This window comes from Podarcis gaigeae, assembly GCF_964106915.1.
Source record: "Podarcis gaigeae genome assembly, chromosome: 14".
Taxonomy (NCBI): domain Eukaryota; kingdom Metazoa; phylum Chordata; class Lepidosauria; order Squamata; family Lacertidae; genus Podarcis; species Podarcis gaigeae.
Genome location: NC_139690.1, coordinates 24151238 through 24177456, shown reverse-complemented (window position 1 = coordinate 24177456; position 26219 = coordinate 24151238). Strand labels below are relative to the sequence as shown.

Sequence of the window (26219 nt, the reverse complement as noted above, 5' to 3'; positions counted from 1 at the left end):
AACAAATGGAAAGGCACAGTGTTGGCTGCCGCTGACCTAGGGCCAGGATGCAGTTGCAGCATGGAGTGGGGAAAAAGAAGAGAGATCAGCACTCTGCACACGCTCGCGTACCCTTGGTTTATGGCTTCTATTTACTTAAAGAAAGGGAGTGGCCAAGGAGAAGGGGCGTGGTTAAACAGGGGTAGTTGCTTGCGGTGGGTGGGTCGGGATTCCAAGCCCCATTCCAGTTGCATAAGAGTTTCTCCCCCCCCCCCTTTTAAAAAAGCCTTGACATTTAACTCATACATTGCCAATTAATTTCCCGGCAAGGCGCAACTTTTCCAGGACGGACGCCCACCTCTCCCAGTCCAGGGAGGGAAGGAAGGCGAGAGAGAGAGAGATTCCGAGACTGGAGGGGGCTCCCGATTGCGTCCTCTTCTTCCCGTTCCCCTGCTTGGGGCTGCGCTCCGGCGCTGGTAGAGCTGTCTCGGCCCGGCTCCTCCCCTGGAGTGTCAGAGGCGGCGGCGAACCGCTGGAGGGAGGGTGCAGCAGCCGGAGGAGGAAGCAGCTGCGTCGGCGAAGGCGGAGGCGATTTTCCCCTCGGAGGAGTCGCGCGCTGGACGGCAGGTAAGGTTGGAGAGGCGCGTCGGGTATCAGGGGTCTCTGTGCGTTTTCGGGGGCGGAGAGGCAGGTACCGGAGGGGTTGGTGGATGGTGCAATTCCCCTCGCTGGAAGGGAAGAACCAGCTGGGGACAAAGACTTTTGGAGAGGAGATTTTGGGGGGATTTTTAAAAGCGGGGTGCGTGGAAGGGAGCTTGGAGTTGGAGGTCGCCGTCCGCAATTTGGGCGCTTGGAAAAGTAGAGGATGGGCGCCCCTGGAGCAGCGAAGAGGCGCATGTGGCCGTCGAGATGTTGTGGGACACAGGCGGATGCGCTCACCTTTCCTGCCTCTTTTCAACTTGCTGAGGAGGTTGACCGTGAGGAGAAAGAAGAACTAGTCGCTTACCACGCTGCCAAAATCTCAACTTCCTGGGAGGCAGATTCTTTATCTCAGGGTTGTGGGTTTGAGCCCCAGGTCGGGCAAAGATTCCTGCATTGCAGGGGTTGGACTAAATGACCCTCGTGGTCCTTTCCAGCCGTACAATTGTATAATTCTAAGTCAGTCAGTCTACTGTTGCATCCCTACAGCGGGATTTAGTTGGGCTGCCATCCTCCTTACCCCACTCACCTGAGAGTCAGCCCCACTCTGAAACTGGTTGGGCTTTACAGTGGTACCTCGGGTTACATACGCTTCAGGTTACAGACTCCGCTAACCCAGAAATATTACCTCAGGTTAAGAACTTTGCTTCAGGATGAGAACAGAAATCATGCTCCGGCGGCACGGTGGCAGCAGGAGGCCCCATTAGCTAAAGTGGTGCTTCAGGTTAAGAACAGTTTCAGGTTAAGTACGGACCTCCGGAACAAATTAAGTACTTAACCTGAGGTACCACTGTAGTAGGCAAGATTTTGGATTGGACTGTTAGGATTGCTGGGGAAATGGTCTTGCCTCCTCTAAGCCTGGTGCCATCCAGATGTTGATAGACCACAGCTCCAGCCCCAACTAACATGGCCTATTTTCAGGGGTGATGGTGGTTAAGTCCAAAGACATCTGGAGGGGGAGGCTTTTCTAAGCAAATGAGATACATTGAGAGAGAGAGAGAGAGAGAGAGAGAGAGAATGAACATGCAGTCTACTTAAACATAGAGAGTTCTTTGGGATTTACATCCAGGTTCGGGGGTACAGGAAATGCCCCCCATATCAAGGTACAAAATACTTAAGGCCTGTCAAATACCACAAGTGCCTCCCTCCAGTACAAGTAACAAATAAATTAAACAACTCCCAAATTGCTGTCATTTTGTGATGCCCCAAATCAGCTGCCCAGTGGCAGAGTTGGCAGTCCCAGAACTGACTAAACTTTTGAACCAGACTCCTCGCTCCCCTCCCCGCCACTATTTTTTAAAGTACAGCTCAATAAGCAGATAAATGCTTATCTCCATTATGTTTTGACTGTGTGCTGATTTCTGTAGATCTGTTTTAATCATGTCTGTCAAAGATTGTGCCAGGCTGTTCTGGTCCGATGGTAACTCTAACGATCTGCATAACTGCTGACTGCCATGGTCTAATCAATGCAGGGAAGGGAATGAGACAATGAGACCCCCAAACCCCACCATGACTCCCCAGAACCTTAGTCAAAATTGTGGATCCTTATGGAAACACACATGCATTGCCACAATAGTTAAGAGATGAAGGTGGAAGCCTATCTGTCCCCCTCTATCATTTGAGCACTGGCTTGGTGGTGGGTGGGGAGCAACTTCTCCAAAACCTGTGGACTGTTTCTTCTGCTGGAGAGAACAGTACATTTCAAGGACTTCTCCCTTCTTCTTAAGTTGGTGCACCAGAGATAGGTGTGACATGGAGAAGCTGCCTCCAGCTTCTCCCTCTTTAAACAACCGGCTAGCTGGGCTGATGGATTTATTGATGCAGGAACACGTAAGCAGAAAGCTGAAGGCTAATTTCTGGGATCACAGCCTCTGCCGTTTTCTGAGAGCACACATCTATTAGATGGTCCAGCGTTGCAGATAGGCTTAGAACAGTTTTTAATTTAATTTAATTAAAAAAGACTCACAAGTGGAGACTCACAAGGATAGCTCAAAAATAAGTTAACAATGAAAGAACAGATCTATAAAACAAACTCAGTCAGATAAAACAAAGATCATATCTACTTTAATCAAAGATTTGGCAAAATAGAATAAAAAAGCCTTTAATTAAAAGCCACTAATGCTGAGATGGAGAAACTCAGGCCTGATGACCAGATGTGGCCCTCCATTCTTTCTATCTGGCCCTGGAACTTTCTCCAGGCCATACACCTCATTGACCTTGCTTCTCACCCTGAGAATTTCTTCCTAGCCTCTTGTTCAAAAGCAAAATTTACATTGGTCGTTCTGCCCACTTTTATCTCTGATTATGCACATCCCTGGCATGTGGCCCTGGAAGGTTGCCCAGAAGAGAATGTGGCCCTCTGGTCAAAATTTGTTTCCCTATCCCTATCAGGAAGGGAGCTGAATGAACCTCTCTGGGGAAGTAGTTTCACAGCTTGGGTGCTGCAGCTGAAAAGGCCCTGTGCCACTTCCCAGACATCCACACCTCTGATGGGAGTGAGATCAAAAGCAAGGGCTCTTTACAGTGAAGATGGTGGCTGGGCTGGTTGATAAGTCGAAGACAGCTCTTCCAATATCTTGGTCCCAAGCCGGTAGACAAATAGGGTTGCCATCATTTACCAGCTTGACTCCTGTGCTTATAATAGTAACCCAAGAAATTCAGCAGGTGGAACTTTCTCCATCAGTTTATCTCCATGACAGAAAATGCTTCACTTTCTGAATGCTTTCTTGTTAGGCAACAGGTCTTTTTATTATCTTTTGTAAGGTTGCCAATCAACAAAATCCACCCTCCTAGCATGTTCTCAAGTTTTTTTTTTTTAAACAACAGTGTGATCTGCAGAAACCATAAGATGAAATGATGCAAGGGCATGAAAACCTTACCACCTTTGCTGCAAGTTTAATTACTGTCTGAAGGCTGTTGAACATTTGGCAACCCCGCTGGGTAACTGTGACATTTGGCTTCTGTTCCCCCCATGCCCCTTGCCTGCTAATATCAAACTTTCTGAAGTGTTGGTGCTAACACCTCATTCAGGCTGAAACCTCATTCAGAGGAGCATTGACTCATATTGAGTTTAACGTGTGGGGATAGATATGGTGAGGTTTCTGTGGTTCTTTCAATGATCATGGAAGATGACTTGTGCTGAAGGACAAAAGTAGTGTTTTCAGTCACTCTGTTTCAGTTGTTTAATTCTCGAAGTAATTTGCAGCGCAGTGGCCAGAGGTGTCTCACTGGAGCCAGAGGTTTTTGTGAGCAATTTATTCTTCTGGATAAATTAAGCCTCCTCCCCACATACACTTCATTGGTCAGTTCCTCTTTGATGGTGAGGACCAGGTCCAAGATAGATGATCCTCTTGTTGCTTCTTCCACCTTCTGGGAAATGAAATTGTCAATGAGGCAATTGAGGAATTTGTTGGAGCTTAACATGGTTAGCAGAGTTTGAGTTCCAGCAGATATCTGGGTAGACGCAGTTTCACATGACTACAACATCTCTCCTTTTTGGTAATCTGCTCGAGGATGGCATCATTCAAGTCTTCAGTTTGAGACTTGGGGGTCTACAGTATATAACTTCAGTGGTTTTTATAGAACCTACAGGATTTTTCCGTTTGAGGAGCAGGGCTGTATGGAGAGAACATCTCCTTAGCCTGTTTGACATACTAAATGTCATAGATGTGGTGGTGAGGGAGCTTAGTCAAACCATTCGAAATCTTAGCAGGCTGGTGTGGAATTGTGCAGTGTTAGAACTGAGGGTTCTCCTGTTTTTCTAAACTAGCTCAGTCTATGTGCACATTACCCTTAACTCTGACTCTAGTACTCTGCCATTGCTGGTGTTCAAAGATCTGTACACATGACTCACACCACAATCCAGATCTATCCTGTAGTTTCTTGAGAAATCCTGCTGTTTGATACCTCAAACCAGCTTCAATCCACATAGAAAACTTCAGCCACATTGACTTTGCAGTTAAGCTGAAATGCGCACATTTGAGACAGCTGTTGCCCATGCTCAAATGGTAGCACATGCTTAGAATACAGCTTCTATGATTCTATGATTCATAAACAGGAATTTGGGGTATGTGTGTGCAGCAGCAGGGTAACCAAGTAGGCAATGTACGTCAAGTGAAATCCCCACCCCGCCTTGATATGTACAGCAGATGCAACTTGAAATGACCTCTCTGTGTTTTAAACCACCATTGTGTACACCATTTGTGCATGTGTCCCCTTCCAGCTTAGCCTACAAGTGTATTATCAGGAGCATATGAAGTTGCCTTCTACTGAATAAGACCTTTGGTCCATCTAGCAGAGTATTGTCTACTCTTGACTGGCAGTAGCTCTCCATGGCTTCTGGTAAGGTTCTCTACCCGGAGATGCCAGGGATTGAACCTGGGACTTTCTGCCTGTGAGCCATGTGCTCTACCACTGAGCTATCTCTCTTCCCTTTCAACTGCTGGCAGAACTCATGCTTTGCTTGAAGTCAGCCTGCTTGAGCAAGGTTATGCCATTATGGTGCAATCATCTTCTTCCGAGGAAATTCTCCTTAACAAGTATAGAGCGGCACCACTTCTGTCCTCAGGGCACAGTAGGCGGTTGTTTGTCGGTGAGGAAATTTGCGTTGCTTCAGAAAACTAATTTGGGAGATCAGGTTTCACTGTGCAGTAGCCTGTTATGCAAACCCACTCTGATAGATCTGATGCCTTCTTACCCTGTAATTTGAGTACTTTTCTAAGAAGCATGAACTTTTTAAAAAAAGTAAGAGAAAAACATAAACATGGTGACTAGTAGGTTTAGGAAAAACACACATAGGTGATCCACTTGTGATCTATCTTTGGCATACAGGAATTTGAAATGTTTAGTCCCAAGTGTGGGAATGAATGATTGAGAGAAAGGGAATGTCACATGGACAACACAAAACTTTGCAATGAATAAGTTCTTAGTATTAAACCTACTTTCATCCACAAGTTGATAATTGTACTTAGATGATGTACTTAGAAATGAGACCAACTGAATTCAGCGGGGCTTACTCCTAGTAAGTGCGGTTAGCCCTCGTTATATCTCCAAGCTATCATACTTTTCTGTCTATAAGACGCCCCATGTATAAGACGCCCCCTATTTGGGGGGACTCAAATTTGAGAAAATAGGGGGGAAACGGCTCAGAGTTGTTGAGCTTCTTTTGCGGAGGATTGCCCGGGATTGACCAGAGTTTTACAGCTTGGGGGGGGGGATTGCCAAAAATTGCTCACCTGCAGCACTGACGATGAACGCCCACTTGACACAGTGACAGCAAATTGCCAACAGACCCTTCCCCAGCAGAAAATCTCTAACCCACCTGAGAAAAGCTGTCAGCTGACAATCACAATTGCATGTGTCCCAAAACAGCAACCACCAATCACGGCAGCGGTAGCCAATCATCAGCAGTGTTTGCTGCTTAAACCAATCACCAACCCAATTAGAGCAGCAGCAGCCAATCCAAAGAAGCCCTTCTAGCAGCCAACAATTGTCGCTGACATGCTCCTGCTCACAGCTGCAGACAATCACCTGTCCACCCCATTCACTATCCATGTATAAGACGAGGCATGTTTTTAAACATTATTTTAGAGTAAAAAAAACCCCCTCGTCTTATACACATAAAAATACGGTATTTGGACTAATTAATTGTCCTGTATAGCAGAAACTGGGTCTCTGTTCACATGTATAAATCAGTGTCCTTCTGCCATGGGTTCCCAGATATTTTGGGGCTACAACTACTGTAATCCCTTATCATTGACTAAACCAGCAGGGAACGGATGGAAGTTGCAGTCCGACAACATTTTGGGGTCCAAAGTTGAAGATCATGATTGCATGACTCTTTGCTTGGACATCTGGCTCTTAAAATCAATGCATAGTCTTCTGGTCCAAATATCAGTGGTGGTGTCTGTTTGGAAGTCCATCATCAGCAAACATGGTTTCTTGATGATTTTGATTTTCTTCTCTTTCCTTCTCTTACAAAGAGCACATTAAAAAACACATTTGTACATTGTTTGATGGCAAATCCTACAATTTATTCAAGGGTATGTGTGGGCAGCAGCAAGGTAACCTAGAAGGCAATGTACATCGAGTGAAATCCCCGCCCCATCCCAATATAGCTCAAAAATGCTATAAAGTTTTCTCAAGGATTTTTTTTTTAAATCACAAGTTGCTGCAGAAATGTGAAGAACTGAATTTAAGATCGGAAAAATGCGAGAGATCAGAAATGTTCCAGACCCAACCTATAACCCCCTCCCAACCCCCCCTCTATCTTTTTATTTCTCTTTTCAGGATGACCAGTAGCAAAGAATGACTGGCCTCCTGTATCTTCAGTGCAGATGTGAGAGAATATTGGAAGGTTCAGCTTACTCTAAAGAGGACAGAAGCTGCACCCTCTGATATTCCCCATATGGAATAGAATCATAGATCATGTAGTCCAACCCTCTACAATGCAGGAATATTTCACCCCACGTGGGGCTCAAACTCACAACCCTAAGATTCAGAGTCTCATTCCCTACTGACTGAGCTATGCTCAAGATGGAAGTAAAGGAGCTCTGTGCTTGTGATCTGCTTTTTTCACCATCTTTGAAAATACAAACCTTAAACAAAACTCCGATAGAAACGGGTGGGTGGTGGTGGCCACAGGAGAAACACTTTAGCTTGGAAGTGACTCGCCCACTGAAGATCTGCGCTCCGAATGCTGCCAAATAGTTAAAGCAACTCAATATTGACGTCTCTAAATGTTAAGTGGGATGTTGTTTGCATTTCAAGGACAAGCTGGGAAGTTCCACCTTAAACAAATGGTTGTTTGTTTTGGCCAGGGAAGTTGATTTCATAGCCTACCTGATTTAAGCCTTCTCTTGATCATCTGGAGGTAATAATCAGTCTGTGGGTGTGTTTTGCTTTGCTTTGATTGCACGGCTTGGTTATAATGCTTGCTGATCCCCTGGCCACATTGAGAGGATCGACAGTACCCTACAGACTAGATGCATTGCTCTATTTCACAGTTCAACCTGCACATGTAGATTTCCCTACTCTGTGCTTGTTTTGGTTTGTTTTCAACGCAGCGCTGCCGATGCACGGGTGTATCTGTCAGCCATGGCTTGTTTCAAACAACACTTTGCAAATGACACATTTAACTATTGTGGCTTGCAGCGAACCGAGACTGGCAAAAACGTGCAGGTGCAATGACACACCATGAATTAGTTGCAGGGTGAACATTTGCATGAAAAGTAGGAGGGGACAGGTTTGTGTCAGCATCCTAATGAATGCGGCCCACTTGCTGCTGCCCACTTTTAACGCAAGTTATTTATTTATTTCACAAAATTTATATACCGCTCGATTGTTAAAAATCTCGAAGCTGTTGACAAAAAGATAAAACAATAAAACGGAGAGGGGAAAAAATCACAACCATACTTTAAAACATACAGAAGTTGAAATACTAAAGCAAATTATAATTACCGTATTTTTTGCTTTATAAGACTCACTTTTTCCCTCCTAAAAAGTAAGGGGAAATGTATGTGCGTCTTATGGAGCGAATGCAGGCTGCGCAGCTATCCCAGAAGCCAGAACAGCAAGAGGGATTCCTGCTTTCACTGCGCAGCGATCCCTCTTGCTGTTCTGGCTTCCGAGATTCAGAATATTTTTTTTCTTGTTTTCCTTGTCTTGTGGTCTGGTGCATCTTATAGAGCGAAAAATATGGTACTTCAACTTTCTAAGCACCTGGGTAGGCTTGCCTAGCCAGGAATATTTTAGGTGCAGTTCTGGCATACATAAATAATAATAATTTTTTTTGGTCTTTTGGTATCTTACTACCTACTATCCCTAAAAGAAAAGCTTCTTTTTTTTGTTGAAAGCTATCTTAAACATTTTCTTCAGTTCATTGTGTATACTGTGGCAAGGCTTTCCTGGTTCAGGAATGGCTGCAGCTGTTGAACCAATTGAAGTTGGTGAAAGACATTTCTAGCCACTGAGGATAGTTGAACCTCCAGTGACAGAACTGGATCCAGAAGCACTCCCAAACTGGGAAGCTTCAGGGGGAGTGCAACCCCATCCAGGGTAGGCAACTGACCACTTTCTTGGACATGGGAGCTACTATTCCACAGTGCCTCCATCTTGCCAGGATTCAAACTCAGCTTGTTTTTCCTCAGCCACTTCACCACTGGCCCAGGGACTTGGCAGCCTCTCCTGATTCAGATGTTATGGTGAAATAGAGCTGAGTGTCATCAGCATACTGATGGCACCTGACCCCGAAACTTCTAATGGCTGCTCCTCCGACAGCTTCGTTAAATTGCACTAGAGATCAGATTGTGTAGCCGTCAGGGGTCTGAAAGGCACTCTCCCAATGCTACTTTCTGGACTCAAATCCTGAAAGTAGGATCGGAACCACTGACAAGAGGTCAAGAAGCAAGAGCCAAGGTCTCATTCCCTCTGTCCTGCTCTTCGCAGAGGTCATCCATCAGGGCAACCAAGGCTGACTCAGTTCTGTGACCAGGCCTGAACCCAGGTTGCAATGGATCTAAATAATGAACTCATTTACTTCCGGGTTTTCAGCATTTGGGTTCTGAAACGTTTGTCAATGGAGACGTTTGAGAACCGAGGTACCACTGTACTATGATTCATAAAAGCTTTTCAGAGTGATTTACAGTAGTTATACATAAAATTACAGTGGTACCTCGGGTTACATATGCTTCAGGTTACATACGCTTCAGGTTACAGACTCCGCTAACCCAGAAATAGTACCTCGGGTTAAGAACTTTGCTTCATGATGAGAACAGAAATTGCGCGGCGGTGCCGCAGCAGCAGCGGGAGGCCCCATTAGCTGAAGTGGTGCTTCAGGTTATGAACAGTTTCAGGTTAATAACGGACATCCGGAACGAATTAAGTACTTAACCCGAGGTACCACTGTATATTAAAAAAAATAAAATCTGAAATAGGCCAGCTGTGGTCTTCTCTCCCTGTTCTTTTTCTTAATTTTATTTTTAAGTTTCTGAAAATACATATAGCAAGCCATCCCCATATACCCCCCAACCCTCCAAGAAACATTCCATGCATATGCAATGTAAATACTGCAGTCAAAAACTAGGTTTGTGAACAATTTACATCAGTTAGGTGTCTTCTACTTTATACAGTGGTCTGTTCGCAGCTGTAGCTGGACATTCATTCATCTTGTTTTTATTATTGCTTGTAAGCCGCTCTGAGCCCGGCCTTGGCTGGGGAGGGAGGGTATAAATAAAAAATTATTATTATTATTATTATTATTATTATTATTATTATTATTATTATTCTGGAGATTGAACCTAGGACCTTCTGCATGCCAAGCATGTGTTCTACCACAGAGCCACAGTCCTTCCTCCTGCTCATAACTGGTGAATTAGACTCCCTAACTGATGAGTTAAAGTGAAGTTTAGTAGACCAGGTAAGGCCGTTGCCCTTTAACTGTGCCTCAATTTCTGTTCCCTTTGTCCAAGAAAGCTGACTCCCTCTGCCTTCGGGCCATGGGTTTCTCAGCTAGACCAGTCCTGGAGACCTTGGCAGGCAACGTGACGCAGGATTGGTTGCATAAGCCCACTGGCTCTGGAAATGCTTTGAATTGCCACAACAATTAAGAATCAGCAAGAGGAAGCAGGATTTCCCCACCCCATCTTGATCGTTGGCAAAGGGAGAAGGTTGAATTGTGCTTAAAAACACCTCTGAGCATGTGGCGGCCTGCTGTTGTCCCTTTCAGAATCGGGAGAGTTGATGGGTGCAGCCAAGGGTTGCAGGCAGAAGTAATTGAGCAACTGATTCCTTCAGACAAGGAACCAGGCTGCAAAGAGTGGGATTCCCTTGAAGGGCATGCCATTGCTTTTCAGACGTTTTCGGCGTAGCAGTCTGCTAGCTTAGGGACATAGGAACTGAGGGACATAGGAAGCCGTCTTATCAGAACACTGACCTGTCTAGCTCAGTATTGTGCACACTTACTACCAGCAGCTCCTCCAGGGTTTCAGATGGGAATCTCTCCAGCTGTACCTGGAGATGCCACATATTGAAGCTGGCACCTTCTGCATTTCAGAACAGATGTTCTACCACGGAGCTGTGTCCCTTCCTTGATAATAACACTGAGCTCACTTTCCTTGAAGTTCCATTGCAAGTAACAGAACTTGCACACCATTCTCTTGAAACTGAAACATCTTGGGTCACCCACCCCCCAGTGAATTTAAATGATTAGCTTTGGAGCATACAGATAACTCTTCAGAGTGACCCTAGGAGCCAATCCTCAGTGGCTGACTCACCTTTCATTCTGACTCCAATCAGCACAAAGGGTGAGAAGACATCTTTTCTGTGGCTAAAAAGCTCCCCTTCCATGCTGATCGAGTTGCTCTAGGATGCTGGAGACAGCGACCTTGCTGTGACCCTGCTGCAGAAACACCATATTTTTCGCTCTATAAAATGCACCAGACCATAAGGCGCACCTAGATTTTGGAGGAGGAAAACAAGAAAAAAAATATTCTGAATCCCAGAAGCCAGAACAACAAGAGGGATCTGGCTTCTGGGATAGCCTCTGACTGTTCTGGCTTCTGGGATAGCCGCACCAAGCCTCTTCAGGGCAGCGGGATGAAGGCTCCCCCTGCCCAAAGAGGCTGAGTGTAGCTAAGGCAGAAGCCAGGAGAGGCGCTTCGCTGAAGGGGCGCTGAGTAGCTTTCCCTCTCTGCGCAGTGCCCCTTAAGCGAAGCGGGAGGAGGAACAGAATGAGCCCCTTCTGTTCCTCCTCCCGCTTCGCAGGACAGGTGCGTCGCTGAAGGGGCACTGCACAGTTCTCCCTCTCTGCGCAGCGCCCTTCACTCCACAAGATGCACTCACATTTCCCCTTACTTTTTAGGAGGAAAAAAGTGTGTCTTATGGAGCAAAAAACACAGTAGTAATGAGCCTTTAACCCCTTGCAACCTTGGACCCCTTTCCCTCTGATATGGAATCAGATCTTTGGTCCACCTAACACAGTGCTGTCTGCGCTGACTGGCAGTGACTTTCTAGCAGTTAATACCCACACAGAGATGCCAGGGATTGAGCATCTGACCTTTTGGTGTGCAAAGCATCTACTCTGTGATTTAGGGATCATCCGGACTTTCTTTTGTATTGCATTTCTAGGTACAGGTCCCAGCTTTAAAGCTCCATGTCTGAGCAATTATTATTTTTTGTCCCAGCACTTTCCCAGGGAAAACCCATGTTTAATGTTGAATTAGAGCAAATTGCAATGGTTTTCTTCGGGTTGCTGTTTGCTCTGATTCAGCAGTAAGACGCGGGTTTTCCTAAGAGAAAGTGCTGTACCAAAAGAAAGAAAGAAAGAATGAATGAAAAACACTCATACAGTGTTAGAAACTCAGATATATAAAGGTAAAAGGTAAAGAACCCCTGACAGTTAAGTCCAGTCACTTTACTGGCTGGGGAAGCTGACGTTTGTCCGCAGATGGTTTTTACGGGTCATGTGGCCAGCAGGACTAAGCTGCTTCTGGTGAAACCAGAGCAGCGCACGGAAATGCCATTTACCTTCCCGCCGGAGCAATACCTGTTTATCTACTTGCACTTTGATGTGCTTTTGAACTGCTAGGTTGGCAAGAGCAGGGACTGAGCAACTGGAGCTCACCCTGTTGTGGGGATTTGAACCACCAATAAATAGATAAATAGGTACTGCTCTAGTGGGACGGTAAATGGCATTTCTGTGCACTGCTCTGGTTCACCAGAAGCGGCTTAGTCATGCTGGCCACATGACCCAGAAAAACTGTCTACGGACAAATGCTGGCTCCCTTGGCCAATAAAGCAAGATGAGCGCTGCAACCCCAGAGTCGTTTGTGACTCGACTTAACGGTCAGGGGTCCTTTACCTTTACATTTACCCCCAAACTAGATGTCATTTCATATCTAATATTAAAACAGCACACAATTGGCAAGAAATAGTTTTTACTTTCCTTTTCATGAAATGACACTTTTTGGTCGAGAGGAAAGTGTTAAAATACTTTAATTCCTAAGCTTACAGAGGCATCTTAGGATCCCACCCCCCACAGGATGCGGTAAATGCCTCTGCCTTCCAGCTCATGGCTGAAGGCTAGCTAAACAGGAGGAGAGTAACTTGTTTTTCCACAGTGACTGGATCTTGAAAGGAAATGGCTTTCCTGTTTGAATTACTACTTAGAGAGTGAAAGCAAAGCCTCACAAATCATTTGTGGCCACGGTGTGAAGATCATTAGGAAGACGGAATGGAACTGTTGTGATGAACTTTGAAACATCTTCTGATAGTTGAGGGCTCCTTTCTTTCTGGGGAAAAAAAGGTAATGCATTCATAATCTCAAATGGTGAGGCTCTGTCTCTGTGGGAGAGCACGCACTTTGCATGTAAAAGATCCCATGCTCAAAATCTGGCATCTCCAGGTGTGGTTGGATGTTTCCAGACCCCTGTCTGAAAATCTAGAGGGCCATTTACTGGTCATTGTATACAGTATTGAGCTAGAGATAGCTTGGCTTGGTATTAGATAGTTTCCTATATTGCTGTTTTGCCCAGCTGAACTGAGGACAGACCATAGCTCTGTGGTTGACCATAGCTCTGTGGTCTTGGGTGCAAAAGGTTCCAGGTTCAACCCCCCAGGATCTCCAGGTAGGGCTGGAAATTCCTTCTGCATGATTGTCTGATCTGGACACATCACCTCTGGCTGTAGATGGTTTGGGCTCACAGAAGCTTTTATTGAGTTAACAGATCCCATTGCATGGTTTGGGAATATCTAGCCAACTATGTGCCCCCTCATCAGATGTATTTTATTTTATTTTAGCCTTCCCTTCCTTATAGTTTTTGCAGCTTGTTATAATGACATATATTTCTGTTGATGCTCTAGATGTCCCTTTAACATGAGGGTTTGGGCACTGCGGCCCTCCAGCTTAGCCTTCATGGGCAGTCATCAGGGATTATGAGACTTGTGTGCCAAGACCCCATGACTAGGGTTGCCATTTTTCAAAAGCTGATGACTTTTTCAAGCAATTTTTGCCCAGGCACTGCTTCCAACTACAGTATTCCATCTATGTCTGGGAATTTCTGGACATATGGCAACCCTACCCATGACCTCACAGTTCCCTAAGGGTAAATAACCAGACAAGACAACAACATATGGTTTTCTGGGTTCAAATCGGCCACACCTTTTATTGGTTACAGATGTGAGCATTTTGGCATAGGCATTGGGTGAAGCCAGATTATATCAGATTATATCACTCCAGCCGGTCTCCTGGGAATTCATCTAAGTGTAAACCACCATTAGGGGGAGCCCTGTGACCTACATCAAATAGGCATACCCCCTGAGGAGTCTCCGTTGGAGGAGTGCTGTGGCCTTAGGCATCAGACAGAAGCCACTCCCCCTGAATTACATTAACAGGATACCATTAACCAGGGAGGGGCAGGCAGAGGCTACAACCTCCCCTTCAGCCAATACAGCCAGTGTGGTGTAGTGGTAAAGAGCGGTAGTCTCGTTCTCTGGGGAACCAGGTTCGTGTCTCCGCTGCTCCACATGCAGCTGCTGGGTGACCTTGGGCTAGTCACACTTCTCTGAAGTCTCAGCCCCACTCACCTCACAGAGTGTTTGTTGTGGGGGAGGAAGGGAAAGGAGAATGTTAGCCGCTTTGAGACTCCTTAAAAGGGAGTGAAAGGCGGGATATCAAATCCAAACTCTTCTTCTACATAGGCTTACCCAATGCCTAACCACCGGTCAAGCCAAAACCGACTCACCACCAAATCCTTCACACGTGCAACCAACCCCTGACACCCTCCACAGTGTTATTTAACCAAATTTCATTGTCCAGTTCAGACAGGTGTACCCCGTCATTGAAGGCCTCCTAGTGAAAGGTTGCCATTTAGGAGTTGCACCTTTTGTGCAACTGAACGGTTGGCCTTCTTTCTTGCTCTATTGATGCCTGCCAGGTCAGAGCTATCACGCCGATATCACCTTTCCAGCAGATGGGACCAAACAATGGTTATGCTTGGATGCAAGGCTAGGAGTCTTTCAAAATCCTCTTTATTCCTCCATGTTAGGTCAATGCCTTTCCTTAGACCCAAGTCATTTTCTAGAAGCTGGATGAAAGTAAGGCGCTCCAATACTTCCAATACTGAGTTTGGGGACTGCACCAGTAAATCAGTCATGGAACTTGTGGTAGTGTACATGACCTTTCACAGTTGACCTTGCATCAAGGCTTTGACCAAATGCAGACCCGTGGAACATCTTCAGCCTATGGTCTTGGCTGTGTACCGCTGTGTATAATAACTATAACCCTGGAGTTAATACTTCTTAGTGATTCATCAATAAACACCCAAAAAGAGTCTAGTTGCCTTTCCTACAGCACAATGCCTGGTAGCATCTTTTTTTATCTATAGCATTTGAGAATTCCCATCATGTCAAATCTTGGAAATAATCAAAATAGCTCACCCCTTGGTTATTTTTATCCTCATGATAGATTTATGTAGGATTAAAAGCTCTCTTTCCTTTATTTCCTTCCTGATTGCATGTGAGATTATTTTGTTCCTACACTGGGAGGAATTAGTAATGCAACCTGTTTTGGCTGAGAATCTGTTCAGGTCTGAGACATTCCAACCTACGATTCAAGTCTCTGTAATGCTACAGCTCACTTCGTTTCTCCTTATGTTCTGTCCCTCTCCACATCACCCTTAGGAGTCAATGGAAAGGCCTTAAGACCTGGTGTGGAAAATCCATTTTAATCATGGAACTGGATAAGTCTTCTGTCTGGGGATCATTCAAACAAAAAACAAGAAGGTTACAGAACTTCAGCATCAGAAGGACTAAGAAAAGCTCTTGTAAACTAGTGGAGACCAGGAAAAGGCATCCGTTAGACCGGCGTCTTAGTTCCTCAGTACCGGATATGTTGGACGTGGAGACAGTTGTTGAAGAAGAAATGAATTGTTCGCGTTCCAAGGCTCTGTCCACTTATTTCCCCAGTGGTTTTTCTGCAACGGAGATGTTCCTTCAGGAGAGCAGCAGCTCTTCCTCAAAACAGACTGGGGAGAAGTGGCAGTGGAACCAGCAGGAGACTGTGCACTTGGAAACTGGAGTTGAGGAACCGGTTGCTTGTGGCCCACAGTTGGACGTGAAGCGGAAATCGAGTGAAGATCTCTTTGAATTATTGAAAAGAAGCAGTTTTAGCAGTGACCTTACAGAAGATGTTCTTGAGGTAATGTGCCTGGGGGTTGACCAATGTCAGTGGGCTGGTTTAGACCTGATGCTAGAAGAAGGGGGGGAACCTTTGCCCTGTGTGCCACATTCCCTCAAGGTTGTGGAGGGAAGGTCAGTTGGTGAGCGCCCAAAGGTGCTATATACACATCTGTGTTAGTACTGTACAATAAGCATATTACTAAAGGTGGGGGAGAAAGTCAATTCAGTTTGCATTTAAAAATGAATTTATCTAATTCACACTTTCTAAAACGGTATGCAAGCTGAAACACAGCACTCCTTTGAAATTTGTCCTTTTCCAAAATTTGCAATGCAATTTGCCAACCAAGTAATGTGTACAAAAATACTGGGATAATGTCTCCACAAAAATGCATGTGTTGATGAAAATAACATATAAAATGACATTATTTCAGGGGAAATGGTGTTCAAAAATGTGTATGTTAAATATGCACTAACACGCTGATGAATTTTCATGCGGACTCTCTCATCACAAACTAGCACAGAAATGTAGGGAACTGATCTTAAAAATGGAAAAGTTAGAAAGCAAAATTGACATAGTCACTCATCCTTACACATTACACAGTCAACCAATCCCCGACATTTTCCCTACAAATCCTCGTATTGGTAGGGGAAATGTCGTCATTCTTTGAATCTAGGATTTTGGGGATCCTTTAGCTGGAAAGAATATGCCACCACAGCACTGGCCCAGATCTGATGCCAGCTGGCTGGTGATCCAGTTTGTGGAATGGAGTGCCCTTCCCCTTTACCTTGTGCATAATGTGAAGTGTGAGCTAGTTCATAGGCCTGTATACACAATTGTGTGGTTATCCATCCACCCTACAAACAGCAGCAACAACAGTAAAAGAGCAAATGCAGAAGGTCTTGGGTTCAATCCTTGGCACCTCCAGCTAGGTCTGGGATTATCTCCTGTTTGAAACCCCCCAAAGACGCTGCTAGTGAATGTGGACAACAGATGAACCAATAGTCTAATAAGGCAGGCTCTAATGTTCCCGTTTACTTCAACCCTTTATTCAGAATCACGAGGACTGGAACCTTGGGAAAGTGCTTAGTGGTAGAGTATCTGGTTTGCACAGAGAAGGGTCTTAGGCTTAATCCTCATTATTTCCAGGGAGGGGTTGGGAATGTCCTTCACCTGAAAACCTGCAGAGCTGCTGCTAATCAGTGTAGACCATACTGAGATATCTAGACCAAGTAATCTGGCTTGCATGATTGTGTGGTTTGGACCATAGTGCGTATGGGCTCAGAGCACCAGGCTTGAAACATTATGTATGTGAATGATGGGAGAAAGCATGTGACTTGGTCTGCTGTCCAGCGACATTCCTCAACTTGCTCAGAGATAAGCCCTTTCCCCCTTCTTGCACCTTTCTCTTTTCTTTCTTTTTTCACACTGGAATGGAACGTTGTCACTGAAGGATTGAGCAACAGCAATACAATGCAATGTCAATACAACCTCTGTTCTATTCTTTTCATAGCGTTCGTATGGCGGAGGCTCCATCCTTGACTCCTCCAGCTCTTCTCAGCTGTTTGTGGAGCAGTCGGTGAGTGATACATTTTTTTTTTTTTTTGCAAATACCAGGTGCAGAGCCTCTGAAGCTTGTGTTAATAGAAATCACTTTTGTGGAATCTAGCAATGGTCATTGCATAACAGCAAGGAATGTGGAAGAATTGTGGTGCGGTTAATAGTTCTCAAGGCAGGTGGAGGTGGGCTGGGTTCACCACAACCTAATGGGAAAGGCTATGGCTCAGTGCCAGCGCATCTGATTTGCATGCAGAAGATCTGATTCAATAATGGTTTACCACAAGCTCATGGGTGGCACTGTGGTCTAAACCATTGAGCCTCTTGGGCTTGCTGATCAGAAGGTTGGTGGATCGAATCCCCGTGATGGGGTGAGCTCCCGTTGCTCGGTCCCTGCTCCTGCCAACCTAGCAGTTTGAAAGCATGTCAAAGTGCAAGTAGATAAATAGGTACCACTCTGGCGGGAAGGTAAATGGTGTTTCCATATGCTGCTCTGGTTTTGCCAGAAGTTCTGTTTGCATTTGAAGGCAAACCTCCCAAATTCACACTTTTTGAAACAATACGCAAACAAAACACAGCCATTCTTCAAAATCTGCACCTCCCTGAATTTTGCAGTGAATTCTCCAGCCAAGTAATATGAATGAAAATGCATATCCTAGAGTAAACATAACTAACATAAAGATGCATGTGTTAGTGAAAGAAACCTGTAAAAATGCTTTTGATTAGGGAAAATTGCTTTGCAAGTGTGTGTGTGTGTGTGTGTGTCAGACAACATTTCATATAAATATGTCTATTTTAGGAAAAATTCTCATTAAAATGCTGGTGAAGGATTATTTATTTATTTAATTTTGCTTTATTAGTTCCAACAAAAAACCCCCAAACAATCAACAACAAAAAAACCACTTAAACACAATGCATCTAAATATAATAATTTCCTAATACATATCTTCTATAACAACTTCCCATCACCCCATCATGGTACCTTACTACTTTTAAAATGGTTGCACTTATCTTTATCAATGCTAATGCAGATCTTTATTCTCTTAAGTTTCTATAATTTCCTAATTTTCTATGGAAGTTATTCCAGGCCTTCCAAGGAGTTCAAATTCATGCAGTGCTCCCTGAGATACTTTCTGTACAGGTCCCATTCCTTTATAAATGCTTATTCAGTCCAGTCTCTTAGTTTTTCCATCATTTTAGCCAATTCTGCAAATTCTAACAGTTTTGATTGCCACTCCAATTTTCTCGGTATCACATCTCCTTTCCAGTTTCTAGCTATTAGAATTCTTGCTGCCACGGTAGCATAAAGAAATATTTGGTATATCAGTGTCTTATGATGCCTAAAAGGAAGGCTTCATGTTTTTTTTTGTTTTTGCAAAGGTAATCTTCAATATTTTTTTGAGTTCCTTGTAAACTGTATCCCAAAATTCCTTTACTTTTCTACATGAGGACTTTTTCGTGAATTTCTTTTTGCAGACTGATGTAGAAATGTAGAGAATGGAATTTAAGGTTGGAAAAAAAGAGAAACCGAGAAACCAAAATTGACAGACTTGCCCACCCCTCTTTAACATACAATTAAATGAAAGCATCATGAGAAATAGCATTGTGAATAAGAAGATGATCCCAATGGAACCAAAAAAGAACAGACTGATGGCAAATAAAATTGCCTGAGCACACAAATGATGGCAGTCAATGAAGGGCCTTGGATGATGACCTTAATGCCTAGGCAAGACACAATGTGTTGTCTCTCCTTTTAGTGGTCTTTCATGTGGTCCTAGCTTTCAGATTCCTAGAATTGTGATAGGGTGGATCTGTGTTTAGTACATGCTCTTTATGAGAAGCAAAACTGATGTATACCTTTCCTTTTGAAACTTTCCCCACAGATGCTTGAGGAAGGAAGCGATGGTTTGAGCAAATTGCCCACCACATTTGCATATCTGTTAACAATACATCTGAAGGAAGGCAGAAACCTGGTCATCAGGGATCGCTGTGGTGAGTCAGTCTCTTGCTATATGTACAGTGCTGATTCTTCTTATTCCTCTTCTTCTTCAAAGATGTACAGATAATTTGGAGTGGTGCTTCAGCTGAGCTCTAGAGGGTAATAGCTCCAAGAACCAATTTTGCAACTTGCTGTGCACCTGAGGGTTGTGTCCTATCCACATGTTATGATTTCTTGTACACATGATGGGATTTTGCACAGAAACTCTTCCTTTGTATCAATTATTCCATCACTGGCCATGAACTGCTTTTTCTGCTTTCTGACTTCATAGTTTCAAGCCTATCTTTGCTGCCATGAGAGCTACAAAATTGCTGCTTAAACAAAACAAAACAAAACAAAACAAAACGGGAACAGTTCTCAAAATCTTGATGCTTCTTCCCAGTACTAAATTGTGCATTCATGGAGTAGTCACATGAAGTTGTCTTAGAATGAGCTGGGATAATGGCTGAAAACTATCGCGGGAACCTGTGGTCCTCCTGCTGTGGTTGAGGCAGGATCTACTTTTGTGGGAAACACTAAGCTTTTACTTTGCAAAATCTACCATACTTTATATGTGACAGTATCTGCAGGACACTGGGACAAAATCTGTGTCTGTTTTGGTGGTGCCCTCTTGTGGATGTTTTTCCATGCTGCAAGAAAGACTTGTGATGCTTTAAACGTTGCAAGACTGCAGTGAAAGATTGCTCACCTTCACATCCATATGCACATATTTGCACAATTCTTGTGATAGAATTTCATCTGTTTCATAAACTGGCAAAGTGTGCTCTGTATGTGGCAATTTCTGTCGGGAAAATGTATTGATATATTTATTTTAAAGCCTTTCTAAACCCCTTAATGTTTTTAAAATATGTACAGTATACAAACCAGTATCCAGTGTAGCCTAAAATCAACAAAACAGTATACACAAAAACAAATGAAACAGATCTAGGGAATTCATGCATATGAATCCGGGTCGAATCTTATGGTAAACAGGGAAAGCCTGGACAAAAAGGGTAAGTCTTTGCAAGACGTATGAAGCAACTGATGGGGCGACAGCAGTAAATGTATGTTTTCTGATCACCACCCTGTGATATTCTGTAGAGCAGGGGTCAGCAACCTTTTTCAGCCATGGGCCAGTCCACCGTCCCTCAGACCATGTGGTGGGCCAGACTATATTTTGAAAAAAATATAAAATGAACGAATTCCTATGCCCCACAAATAACCCAGAGATGCATTTAAAATAAAAGGACACTTTCTACTCATGTAAAAACACTCTGATTCCCAGAGCGTCCATGAGCCAGATTGAGAAGGCGATTGGGCCTCATCTGGCCCCCGGGCCTTAGGTTGCCTACCCCTGCTGTAGAGTGTGGCACCACAAGTAGAATTTCCCCCGATGATCTAAGTGATCTTGCAGGTCTATAGAGGGGCAGGCGGTCTTTTAGGTAACCTAGTCTCAATTTGCTCAGGGCTTTATAGTTGTTGTTGTTGTTATTGCAGCTACTACTGTATTTATATCCCACCTTTTCCCCCTAGGAGCTCAAAGTGGCACACACACTTCCTCCTCCTATTTTATCCTCAGAACAACCCTATGAGGTAGGTTAGGCTAAGACGCAGGAACACACCTAAAGTCACTCAGTGAACTTCATAGCTGCTTGGGGATTTGAACCCTGGTCTCCCAGGTCCTGGTCCAGCACTCTTAACCACTATGCCACACTACAGCCATGGCTTTGTAGCTGATTGGCAGGCAGTGCTGTTCTCCCAGCACAGCTATAATATCTGCATGACCTGGTGCTCCACTCAACAACTCAGTAGCAGCGTTCTACACCAGCTACAGCTCCTGGACCAATCTCAAGGGAAGCCCTACACAGAGTGCATTACAGTAGTCCAATCCCTGTCCTGGAAAGGTGTGCTTGGTGTTTCAACCTAATCTAATAATAGCCCCTCCTCATCGCAGAAGTCTCAGAAGCCTACAGTGACAAAAGTTGTACCCACAACCTGTGACCCGTTTCTTCAGAGACAGGTGAATTCCCAGATCTGGGAACCCCTTACCCACAAAGATTCCATCTTACCATGATTTGGCCACATTTTATTGGCCTTCAACCAAGCCCTGGCCTTTTCTGATTCAGATGTAACCAGGAAAATATAGCATACAGATGCCCAAATCTCCTATGAGTGCTTCCAGTGGTTTAATGCAAAATGGCATCCAGAGGGGGAGGGGGAGGGAAGGGTTAACTCCTTCTCTTCCACTGCTGTAGTCATGACAGGATCATGGGCTGCTAGTCGTGTCTCCTTGGACATCAAGACGAGTTGTTTTGCAGACACCTTTACAATTCAAGCACCCAGAAAATTAAACAGAAAGGCAGTTCCTTATTCTCAGGCTTTCAGTGATTGTCACAGTGGCAAGCAGGCAAGAATTTGCCCTGAGGACTAATTCACACATGATAGTTTTAGATACATAGATAAGAATGAAAAAGCAAAGTCATGCACTGACAGGAAGACTTGTCGATGAGTTTGTGCTTGCCGCTTTTGCTATGTGAAATGGCTCTTGATCCCATTGACTAGTGGTATATGCACAAACAAACCTTCGACCACTGCAGCAGTGTTAGACTTGGTTTGGTGGTATTTTGTTTTCTGTGTACCTTTCTGCAGAGATCCAGACAGCCCATATCCCCAGCATCATGTACACATCTCCAAATTCGTGGAGGACAAGGCTCTCCATTCTACTAGCCACAATGGTTATTTTCTACTTGTACTGTCAGAGTCCTTATGCCTCTCAGTGCCAGTTGCTGGATGGGCTGGATGCTGTGTTGCTCATGTCCAGTTTGCAGGCTTCTCATAGATGTCTGGGCTGTCACTGTGAGAACAGGATGCTGGACTAGGTGGGCCATTGGCCTAAACCAGCAGGATCAACTTGATCTTCCAAGCTTATCCATGTTGAGAACTAAGAACATGGAAAGTGTTGTAACGTGGGGTTTGTGATTTCAGCTCTCTTGACATAATATGCTGGAGACAGTTCTCTAGTAACACTTCTTTATTAAAGCAAACAAGACTGAGACTTGAGGAGGGGAGAGCTACATTTATAGGGACAGGGAACTAGCTAGAAAGGATACATTTTGGAGGGAACAATATCAGGCAATCACAGTCCTGCCTTTTGGAGGAAACCAATAAGACAGAGGATCCAAATACAGCAGCTTAAATGAACCAATAGTAGCTGTACCCTCTGGAACCAAAAGGCAGTTACTTTACCCTAATGCAAATACAGACAATAATAATACAGATATAAAATCCTTTGACTCAATACACAACAGAAAGCCGCGTTGGATACAAGAGACGTAACTTGCACTGCACAGTTGTGGGTGTGTGAACCAACGACCCCTGCAGCTTGTGGAAAATCTAGCTCTGAGGGTTTTGGCTAGTTTTGTTCCTCATGAGAACCAGAGTCAGAAAGAAACAGCAACAAATTTATACACAACAACAAATTTATAAACAACAACAACTTATTTATACCCCGCCCATTTGGCTGGGTTTCCCTAGCCACGGTGGGCGACTCCCAACAGAATATTAAAAACACAATAAAACATCAAACATTAAAAACTTCCCTAAACAGGGCTGCCTTCAAGTGTCTTCTAAAAGTCAGATAGTTGACAGAAAGACTGTCTTAGGGTGATTAATCTCAGAAAATATCCTTTGTGTATCTGAACAAGAGTGGTTGCCTCACTCTTACTAGTGTCCTGAGTCAGCCATTGGCCGCTGTGCTTTCATCAGAATTTCACCTGCTAGAGATGACAACTCTGCCTTAAAAAAAAAAGGGGGTCACATATCTGGAAGCGAAACAAGAGAGTGAGATTGCAGTCTTATAAACCAGAGTTGCTCAACCGGAGGGGACTAGAGGTTTTGGACTTCAGCTCCCACCATCCCTGGCTAACAGCATCTGAAGGCTGTCTTAGAGGAAAAGCAACATCTGTGACTCCATTTGCACTGTGCATTTAAAGCACCACCATATCTCTTTAAAAACAGTCAGGGCTCCCCCCCAAAGTTTAGTTTCTTAAAGCTACTGAGAGTTGTTAGGAATTTTGAGTAGACCTGTGTTTCTCCCATAGAGCTTCAATTCCCAGAGTTCCCTGGGAAGAGGGGTTGATTGTTAAACCACTCTGGCAATTGAAGCTCCTTGAGGTGAATAGGGATCTCATAATAACTCTCAGCACCCTTAACAAACTACGAGTGTCAGGTTGATTTGGGGAGACTATGCCTGTTTAACGCAGCATGATGCTGCTTTAAATGTGTAGTGCAGACGGGCCCCTATATTTTAGAATGCTTGTCAGACAAAGGGACCCTGTATACTGCCTTTTAAGGTGGGAGTTACAGGACTGTGTAAATTTTGTTGCATATTTATATATTTATTTATTTAGGTCTATTGTAATTTGCCCACTATACAGTGAAGTGTAGGGTATAAATTGAATGACTAACAACTTGGGTTTTCCTTTCACTTCCTTTCTCTGATGGCAGAGGGCTGTATAAAAATCTAATATATATATTTGTGAAGTGTTTGCCCTTGAAACAAAATCTCTTTTACCAGGTATTTGAATGGATCGATTGATTGGATTTACATTCCACCCTTTTCTCCAAGGGGCTCAAGGTAGTGTATGTGGTCCCCCTCTTCCTGCATTTAATCGCCACAACAATCTTGTGAGGTAGGTTAGGCTGAGAGGCAGGTCTTAATCCAATACTCTAACCACAAAACAAACTGGCTCTAGATTCTCTCTCTGTGTGTGTATATTCCATTTTATAATATGCAAATGTTTTGAAAAAAAGAGAATAAAACTAGTGTGTCCTGATTTTTAACTTTTGCCTTTTTTATTTTCATCCGCGCCTGCCCCTGTGGTATTTGCACTGATTTCAGGACACACCTACACAGAGAGAAACTCTCGGATAGTTCAGAGGCAGTTCTCCTTTTAACTGCTAGAGGGCAGCAGTAACCATTTAAAATGCCATATCTGCCTCTAATATGAGAAACATTAAATGCCAGTTGGATTGTACAGGCAGTGCATTTGTGATGCTAGGAAGTTCTCGCTGCAGAAGGAACTTTCCAACAATCTGCCCAAAATGCGTACAGAGAGAATGGAAGAGGACTTGAGACTAGGGCTCAAAACCTTTCTCTCTTATAAGAATGGCAAAACTGTGCATGGATATTTCAGATTAGTCTTGGGCCTAAACATGCCAATAACATATAATTTCACTGGAAACATAGGCAGAGGTCATGCTACTGGGGTATCGCTGCTACTACTATTTCTTAAATTTTTGATTTTTTGATAGCCAAGGTGACATACCAGTTAGAACACTGGACTTGGACCTGATTAATAAATTAATTGTAATAATAATAATAATTTTAATATTCCTCTCACAGGACTACAATTTCCAGAGTGGCTTAACAACCAAACGTTCTCATAATTCACAATTCAGGTTTTAGAATTCATACTCTGTCCCGCCCTTTATATTAGATGCCATTCATCCGTGTTAAGTAAACTATACTTAGGTGCTGCTTCAAATACATTACCTGCTTAATATTTTTAGGTAATGCACAACACAAAACAAACAAATGTAGAAATTATTTACACTCAAGGTAGAAAGGAAGGCAGGGCCCCGGATAAATTTTCAATGTGTCCTATTTTTATTTTTAAATGAAATAGTAGCATTTAGTAGTAGTAACATTTGCCAGCATTTATGGGGGTTGTTTGAAGGGCAAATAATGTATAGTTCATATTGTTTTCCTCTCAGCTTGTGCTTGCCTGCTTGAAGGGAAAACATAGCTATGCTGAAAGCATGTAGGTTAGAGGAAAAAACACCCCCACAAAGTTTACAAGGGAAAAAAAATATTTATTTTATTTATTTCCTAAAATGCATATACCTCTTGATTGTAAAACAACAACAACAAAAAAACCACCTCAAAGCTATTTGCAAAATGGGAAAAAATGGAAATAGCAGTAAAAACAACTATTTAAAATATTTTAAAAATAATATTTAAAATAACAGTAGACTAAAAAGAGATAGAAACACATCAACCTATCTGTGCCTGGGCAGGCTTGCCAAAACAAAAATGTTTTTAGCCAAAAAGGGTACAGCGAAGGAGCCTGTCTGGTGGTCAATTGGCAGGGAGTTCCAATGGTTGATTACTGCCAAACTAAAAGATTGATTTCTTACAAATGCGGAAATGGGTATTATGTGTTGCATGTAACAGTTCCAGGTATAGCATATACAGTTGTACCTTGGATCTTGAACACCTTGGCTGCCAAACAAATTGGCTCCCAAACAAGTGAAACCCAGAAGTGAGTGTTCCAGTTTTCGAACGATTTTCAAAATACTGCAGCTAATCAGAAGCTGTGCTTTGGTTTCTGAACGTTTTGGAAGTCAAACGGACTTCTGGAATGGATTCCGTTTGACTTCCAAGACACGACTATATATTTGTGGTTGGGGAAACCCAGGCAGATGGGCGGGGCATAAATAAATTATTGTTGTTGTTGTTTTGTTGTTGTTGTTGTTGTTGTTATTTAAAACAGGTGTTCTTCAGCCACTAAGCACAGAGGGGAAGTTAACATATATTTATTTTAAAATAGAAGTTCTTGGACTACTGTGTAGGCTCTCGGCATAGACGGGAAACATACCGTATTTTTTGCGGTAGCTGTGCTGGCAGCACACAGGTTAGAGAAAATATCCATGCAGAGTTCAGGATGGAAGGCCAAATGGACATATTTTGAAACAGGGAGTCGCTTGGCTACCGGTTCGGATCTCGGCAGCCGGCTCTCTGCTTACAGAAACGCCTCTCAGGCCCATTATTTG

At 43.7% G+C, this 26219-nt stretch overlaps 1 protein-coding gene across 4 annotated transcripts in view; it reads left to right on the top strand.

The window, feature by feature from the left end:
• The first annotated feature begins 460 nt into the window (after window positions 1-460).
• The window catches only part of MCTP2 (multiple C2 and transmembrane domain containing 2), a 111123-nt gene continuing 85364 nt past the window's right edge, over window positions 461-26219 (top strand). Inside the window, exons 1-4 of one of the 4 annotated variants that reach the window (XM_083713123.1) lie at window positions 461-606; window positions 15355-15871; window positions 17364-17429; window positions 19291-19399. In XM_083713123.1, the coding sequence (XP_083569249.1) occupies window positions 15404-15871; window positions 17364-17429; window positions 19291-19399 (643 nt within the window). In that variant the 5' untranslated portion in view covers window positions 461-606; window positions 15355-15403. The other 3 variants (XM_083713125.1, XM_083713124.1, XM_083713126.1) reach the window with 3 other exon arrangements.